Genomic DNA, 8,086 nt, shown 5'->3' with positions numbered 1-8,086 from the left:
TGTTGCTTCTGAGCTAGATGGCCGCTTGTTTACCTTCAAGCTTTTAAGACCCCAGACGCTATATCTTTTGATAGCCGGGCACCATCAGCTTTCTTCACACTCAGATACTTCTTAAGAACATTTCAAAAGAATGTATCTGAGCCTTCGGAGAGACTGAAAATGTTGATCTTTTCACAAATGTAAAAAGAGGACTGTGTTTTAGCACATACACAGATGACGAGCCAGTGAAGAAGCTGGATACCACCAAACTGGTTCTGGGAAGTGGGAAATCAAAGCTGCACAGCCCAAGGAGGTGGACAGGCAGCAGCAGTGACTGCAGAAAGGGAGAGCAGGGCTGCAGCTGGTGGTTGAGGAGGTACTGGGGTCATGAACAAGCTCAGGGCCAAAACTGGAACCAAGGATTTAATGACTTTTATGATCAAGGCTATGTGTGGCAGTTATATAATCTGGAGTCAACTTGAGACTGCTAGGAGTGAAGGGGTGGAGTTTAGCCCGTCAATCAGGTCGAAGCTTGATGACCTCATTTGGAGGTGCTAGGGAGATAAATAGCTCACTGGAAGCCAGACCCACTTTCTCCCTGCTTCCTCTTTCTGCTGACAAAACACATGGAGCTGTGCTGATGGAACGAGAGCCCCAGAGCTGGAGGAGCCACGTGGAGACCCACATCAGCACTGAGATGCTTCCACCACCATTGGATCCACAAGACTTTCCACCCACAGGACTGTGATCTTCCTGCATTCTGAGTCATTGCATGTGTTGCCTGAGTCTGAAGAGGAATTTACAGACTGGTATCAGACATATGGGCTAATATTGGATTTATGGACATGATCTGGACTGGGCTGGGCTGTTTTCTTAATATACAATTACTCTTTATATAAAGAAAGCTCTTATACACATATGAGTGTCTATGAATTTGTTTCTCTAGTCAACCCAGACTAAAACACTATGGAAATTATAATAGTGCTTATAATATATCATAGAGCCTATGGTGGCAATCAGAACTATATTGGCTGTAGCAGATAGGATTATACTGAGTATAACTATGGGAACTATGGATGTGGACAAAGATATGCGGACTACAGTGGCCAACAGAGGCCATATCGAGGGGGAGGCAATCACCACAACAGTTACCGGCCACACTAAAGGAGGGCGTTGGAGAACACGGGACATGCTAAAGCAACCCGTCCTGCAAGGCAAAGCCGAAGTTTGGCCTGCTGTGGAGCCAAGATGAGTAGTCTGTAAAAGGCTTTTTAGTGTCCAGGACACAATTGGGTTCAACTGTATATAGAGGCCAATTAGTTTTCTTTGTTTTTACTTTGTCCTTTGCTATCTGTGTTTTGATTCTATGTGGATTTGTGGTCATACTAATTTTATTTGTAGGATTTCATGTTAAACCTCAAATAAGAGCTTCTTTATGTGGGGGGCAGGGGACGGGGGCAGTTCAACCCAACTCAAATCATGAGAAACAGGCAGGCAAATCCAAATTGTGTGGCATTGTAAAACCCAAACTGGCCTAAAACACTTAAAATGCCAACACCCTGTACGTTTTAAAGAAAGAAGGTCGGGGATGGTTCTAAATGAAAGAAAATTAAGATGCACGGCAATAAACAGTCACCTCTAATCTCTGCATGGCTGTTGGCTCAGGAGAAGAACACATAAGGGATCTCCCTGGGATAAGTGGGGGAAACGGAATAGGCCCTGCACTAGAGAATACTGTGTCGATGCTCCGTTTCTTGGGTTAAGCAGGGACATGTTTTTGTTCTCAGGAAGTATGTGTGCTCAGGTATCTGGGGTAAAGTGTGATGATGTCTGAAGTGCATTCCAATTGAGCCAGGAGAAGTGAATGGATACGTGAATGCCTACCGATAAAAACAAGCAAATATAACAGAACGTGAACCCCTGGCAGCTCTCAATGAAAGTCCACCCCAAGGTCTGTCATCATGAGTGCATGAAACAGTCCAACGTGCGACGTCAGAGACAGCCCTAAGAACGCCAGCAATGGATGGCTACAGACTGCAGGGACAGAATGCACAAGTTCACAGTGGTGCACAAAAGGAGGAGAGAGGAGGAGAGGATGTTCCCAGAATTGTAGAAGGAAGGACCACTTGGATCCACTACATCGATATAGGCAAGAACACTGCAGTAAAAGGTTGTTGGGGAGGAAGAATCAGTCGGATTGCCATCTTCAGATTGTTTTAATCACAATAGAGGGCAGGTTCTTCTATGAGAGGGCCGAGCAGACCAAGGGATCAAACTTAACATTTCTGATAATAGGACAAAAGGACAGCGTGTGCCTCCTAACATGATATGCAGGAATCCCTGGTAAGCACTCAGCCACAATAGAAAAGGTAGTGGTCTGAAGCTAGCCCTGGGCGCCTCAGAAGAAAGGCCTGGCAATCTACTGCCAAAAGGTACTTTGCAATGCCTGGGGTCACCCTTGAGTTGGCTGCAAAGAGGTGATGCAAAGCAGGTGAAATGGCACACTACAGAGTAGTCAACACAATGAAGCACCTGTATTCCTTCCTTGGGACAAAGACAAGGCTTTCTACTCCTGTAACAAGTTGCAGTCTTGGAAACTCGTGGGGCAGTTCGACCCTCTCCTGTAGGGCCACACGAAGTACCAGCATCAAGTCAGTGGCAGTGAGGCTGGTTTGGGGTATGCCTTGTTTACTGGGTAGATCGATCGCTGTCTGATTGAAGGACTGTATCCAGAGTCGTTTCTGAACCTGCATTGTAACTTGTTACTTCCCTAATAAACCCTAAAATCATGCGTACCCGTTTGTGGGTTCTAAGTGGCCAAGGCAACCAGTTACACACAGCAGGGGCATACTGGGTGCAGAGTGCTGTAGGAGGGGCGGGGCAGCAGGCTCGGAGTTGGTAAAGAGGCTGAGAGTAGAGGTATGTCTATATATTGCTACATAGCCTGCTTTTTTGTTGTTTTTTCATTTTCGACTCCTAGTAACACTACTTATAATGGAACAAAACCCTGCCCCATCATCACCACGGCTGCTGTGTGGAGCCCCTACTGCAGCCGCAACACAGATCTCATTCCATCTTTCTCTTTGCCACTGACCCCACTCCACCAAGCAGCATGGCCTTCTCACGTTGCTTTTTACCTATTGTTTTAAACAACAACTATACTTTCTTTTTTTGAAAAAATTAAAAGTGCGTAGTAACGAAAATGAGAGTCCTTCCACAATCCCCCTTCTCAGAAACCACTCCTTTAACAGGGTGCTGGTGGGGTTTCTGCTTTGTTACTGCTGTCTTGAGGGATGGGGGGAGCTCTTGGTTTGTTTTTATTATTAAAGACTCTGATTGGGGGCTCTGACAGCTCTTATCACAATCCACACATGCATCCATTGTGTCAAGCACACTTGTACATATGTTGCCGTCATTTCCAAAGCATTTTCTTTCTCCTTGAGCCCTTGATATCAGTTGCTCATTTTTCCCTCCCCACCCCCCACTTCCTCCCTCATGAACCCTTGGTAAATATAGATTACTGTTTTATATCTTACATCATCCTCTGTCTCCTTTCACCGACTTTTCTGTTCTTCGTCCCCCTGGGAGGGGGTTATTATGTCGATCCTTGTGCGCAATCCCCCCTTTCTCCCCCACTTTCTCCTTACCCTCCTGGTATCTCTATTCTCATTATTGATCCTGAGGGGTTTATCTGTCCTGGATTCCCTGTGTTGCAGGCTCTTATCTGTACCCGTGTACATGTTCTGGTCAAATCCAATTTGTAAGGTAGAATTGAGGTCATGATAGTGGGGGAGGTGGGAGGAAGCATTAAAGAACTAGAGGAAAGTTGTATGTTTCATCGGTGCTACACTGCACCCTGACTGGCTCATCTCTTCCTTGTTACCCTTCTGTAAGGGGATGTCCTATTATCTACAGATGGGCGTTGGGTCTCCACTCTGCACCCCCACACACACATTAGTATGATTTTGTTCTGGGGAGCTCTTGGTTTTTAACATATGGGGAAGCATGAGGCAAAAATTAGATCATTCCACACGTGCTGCTTTGTAACTTGTTTTCTTCCACCAAAGAGTATGTTGCGAAAATTGTTCCTGTTAATGAATGCAGATCTCGCTCTATCTTTTGTGTGACTGGCCACCCGTGCTAACAATCTCACTGGCCATCGGCAGTCGGGGAGGGCACAGGCTGGTTCAACAATTAGGAGGCCACAGTATCAGGGGAGTGTGGCGGGAAGAGGCCAGGCTGCCCAAAATGAGGACAATAAGAACGGAGACAAGTCCAGCAGACTAATCTCTGTGAGCAGCTTGGCTGACATGTTACAAGGACAGAGTGTCAGCAACCACACTGAGGCATTAGCCACCCTCACTCCCAATTACCAGTCATCACCGTCTCTTGATTGTGGTCTCCTTCCTTTTGACCTTAATTTTCTAACATTTCTATAAGGGTCAACTATCATATTTGTGAAAAGACAAAGGCAGAGGTTTAAAACCACAGCAGCTCAAGGGAAAAGTTAGAAAGATTTTTCAGGAGGAGTCTGGAGCCTATGTATAAATAAGAAGGAAAGTATTAGAGAAAACAAGAGGGGTTAAAGATATAGTAAGTAGATGGGGCAGGAGGGCGGTAGGGGACTAACAGGCAGTGGTACCTCGGGGACAGAAAGAGCTGGCATCCGGACCTCAGAGTGGGGGGCGCTGGAAGAGGGCCACTCCTACTGGAATGCAAGAGAAGTGAAGGATCATGGGGAGGGGATTACCTCCCCATACACACGCACCATCCATCCTTGAAGGGAGCAAAAGGCCCGTTTGGAATGCCTCTGCTATGGGATGGGATGGGATGGGATGGGACAGGATAGGATGGGATGGGATGGATGGGAAGCTGGGTGGGAACAGGAGGGAAGGCTTTTAGTCCTGGTGGAGAGATAGCTGGGGTTAGAGATCTGGCATGGAAGCAGGAGACTGCCCTAGTTTCCAGAAGCTCCCTACTTCTGAGCGTAGAATTAAGGTGGTGTGGGACACACGGGCGCCTATCAACGTAGTGGAGAGTACAAAGCAGAGAGTGGTGACAACCCTGGACCGTGGGGTCTCAGGAGGATTGGGCACGACGGGGTAACCCTCACAGGCTAGACAAAATGGAAGTGCCGGAGACCTGGGACCTAGAGGTCTCCCAGAGGTCACAGAGCCGGACATGGGGAAGTGAAAGTGTGATCCAAGGAGGCTCTGAGCGCTTACAATGTCCCCGGTGCCAATGAGCAGCAGATGGAGGAGAGGCTGATGGAAAGGGTGGTGGAAGGAGGCATAGCCTCTCCTGGGGCAGTGGAACATGGCGTGTGAGACTAAAGTCCTCCAGGTAAGCGAGGGGGGGGCGGGGACGGAGCAGTCACTAAAACACAGGTTCCTTCCTAACCCTGCTCCCGCCCAAGCCTTGCCCCTTCCACCTGGTCCTGTGCCGGGCTGTCTCCAAATGGTGTGCCCATGGTCACAGTCAGTGCAGCAAAGCATGACTCACTGCAGAAGCCAGAGCTCAAAGCCAGGGTGCAGGGCAAGACTGGCTCCTTTGTGTCTAAAGGTTAGGGCTTGGGGGACTTCAAGAAGCTGGGAGCACAGGGACGAAAAGCCCCAGGCTCTTCCCTTATTTCAAGGCTAGCCTTTACATTTATTTACATATGTGCATGTGTGTGGACGTGTGTGCGTGTGTGTGGACATCTGGGGAGGTGGCAATCACTGCTCTCTACAAACCAACGTTCTTTGATTTTGCAAGAAGGGGGGCACAGCAATGATCTCAATTGAGACTCTTTCATAATAGGCAAGTGCTACTGCCTCCAAAGGTATAGGCTTAAGGAAGCCCCCCCACTACTATTGAGTTGGTTCAGACTCGTAGCAACCCTCTGTAGCAATGGTTCTCAACCTGGGGGTTGCCCGATTCATAACAGTCGCCCCCCCCAAATTTTTTTAATCATTTTATCAGGGGCTCACAGTCGCAAAATGACAGTGATGAAGTAGCAACGAAAATAATGTTATGGTTGGGGGGTCACAACATGAAGAACTGTGTTAAAGGGTCACAGCCTGAGGAAGGTTGAGCACCACTGCTCTATAAGGTTTCTGAAACTGTAAGTCTTTTATGGAAGCAGGAAGCCTCCTCTTTTTCTCTCTGAGTGGCTGGTGGTTTGAACTGCAGACCTTGCAATTAGCAGCCCAAGACCTAACCCAAGCCCCACCAGGGCTCCTAAGACTAAGGAAACACCTCATTTCTAAAGAAGATACTAAATACACCAGCTGGATCTTGCTCAAGAAACCCAGACTGTAATGTATTTTATTTCTTGTGGAGTTAGGGCAGGATGCCCCCATGGTGGGGACAGTAAGGGCCACAGAGGAGAGAAGAAAGAAATTCAAGGAGAGGTGGAAGAGAACAAGCATGCAGGACGAGGTTCAGATAAGACTGGGCCCCTTATCCTTGTCATAGAAAAGGACATTTTCTTCCTACCTGCCCATAGCCTATCTACTGAGGCCGAAACTCCTCCCTGGTGCTCGGCCTCGGGTTCCCTGATCCCATCTCCTGCCCCACATCCATATCCCTGGAGTCATAGAGGTATGAACCAGCCTCAAAAAAACAGCAGCCTCCTGGCCATCCCATCACTGGCTCGCTGATGACGCTTTAGTCCCCACTTACAGTTCCTGTGTCTGACATTGAAGGCTTTGTGCCAATCAGCGACAAACTGCTGGCTCTCCCTCTTCGCTTCTCTACCCCAGGCTGGCCTCATGCAGGTGACATCTAGCTCCACTGCTTCCAGGGCCCCCAAACCCGGGACCCCTTGCGGTCCCTTCATTTGCTCAGCTCCTACCCCATCTGGGAGACCTTTCCAGACATTGACGCTCTGCACCCTTTGCTTAAATTCTGAGCCAGTTACTGGGCACTAAATGTTCACGCATTCGTATCCAATCTCTCTCGCCCCCTCACAGCTGGGGGACGGGCACAGAGCAGACACAGAGCTCAGTCAATCCACGTTGTTGATTAAGACTTGGGCACACTCCCAAAGGGTGGGAGTGAGGCAACTCTCATGCCCTCCCCCAATCAGGCTAAGCCCAGGGCATCCTCCACCCGGCTGCACCACACTTCCTCCAGGAAACCTTCAGCCCCTCCAGCCCCTAAGCCAGAAAGGAAGTGGGGTGGCGGAAAAGGACAGGGGAGGTGGGAGGAAAGGGAAAGGGAGGAGGGGGAGCCCTAGGAGGGAAGTGCTAAACCAGAACAAGCCGCTTCCTCAGGGGAGGTCAGTACTTAGACCTGTTATTTCATCCCTAGAGGAAGGTGCTGGCAAAGAGATGCCCAGAGAGAAGCAACTTGCTCACAGGTGCTCACATAACTAGAGTACAGGTTAAAGAGGGACCCACAGATCCAAAGGCCTGCGGGCAGCCCTCCTAGGGCCAGACAGATCCCAATGCCTCCCTCCAAAGCACCCCTCCTAGGACGCCCCACACCCCACACCCACACTAACTCTTCGTGGGGCTTCTCTCGGTTCTGGAGGCTTTATCCGGAGGCGAATCCAGTCCCAAATGCTAACCCTGAACCAGCAAGACCCGTGCACTGCCCCAAAACAAAAGCTTCTCTCCACCAATCACGCCTGGGCAAGAACCACCTCCCCTTCGGAGCAAAACACTGCACCAAACCTTGAATGCAGAGCAGGTGGGGCGTTTTGTTGCAAAATTCTCCCCATTTCAGACCCCTTGGCATGGTTGGTGATCACACGGCTGGAAGGGCTTGCTGACGACTCTCGACAGCTGCGCTTCTTCCCCACCTCCATGTCCTTGCCTGTAACATTACTCTGGAAGGTTCTCTCTCGCGTCTTGTTCACAAAGTCTCCTATTTGGCTAGCAACTCCCTTTCTGTCCTCTGTCCTAGCCCTCCCGGCTGTCCCATCAGGGAGCTCGGGCGTGACTTGTTTGCAGCGCCTGGGCGGGCGGCTACTCCACCAGAGCTCCCCCAACCCCCAAACATGAAGCTCCTCCAGGCTGGGAAAGGCGTCGGCTCCCAACATCTCACACCCATCCTCATGACCAGCTCCTGCCCGCACAGAAATGAGCTACCTCGCCTCTCCCAACTCCCCACTCCGAAGCCT

The 8,086-nt window shown here is 49.5% G+C and overlaps 1 protein-coding gene across 2 annotated transcripts in view; it reads right to left on the bottom strand.

Moving 5' to 3' along the window:
* The window catches only part of SCAMP5 (secretory carrier membrane protein 5), a 24,206-nt gene extending 16,490 nt beyond the window's left edge, over positions 1–7,716 (bottom strand). The window contains exon 1 of one of the 2 annotated variants that reach the window (XM_045285831.1): positions 7,638–7,716. In XM_045285831.1, coding sequence (XP_045141766.1) covers positions 7,638–7,701 — 64 coding nt within the window. In that variant the 5' untranslated portion in view covers positions 7,702–7,716. The remainder of the gene's footprint in view (positions 1–7,637) is intronic. The other variant, XM_045285830.1, reaches the window with a different exon arrangement.
* Positions 7,717–8,086: the final 370 nt, after the last annotated feature.

Source organism: Echinops telfairi, unplaced genomic scaffold, assembly GCF_000313985.2.
Source record: "Echinops telfairi isolate 266 unplaced genomic scaffold, ASM31398v2 ScPeMD7_7475;HRSCAF=8513, whole genome shotgun sequence".
Taxonomy (NCBI): Eukaryota; Metazoa; Chordata; class Mammalia; order Afrosoricida; family Tenrecidae; genus Echinops; species Echinops telfairi.
This window is presented reverse-complemented; position numbering and strand designations above follow the sequence as displayed.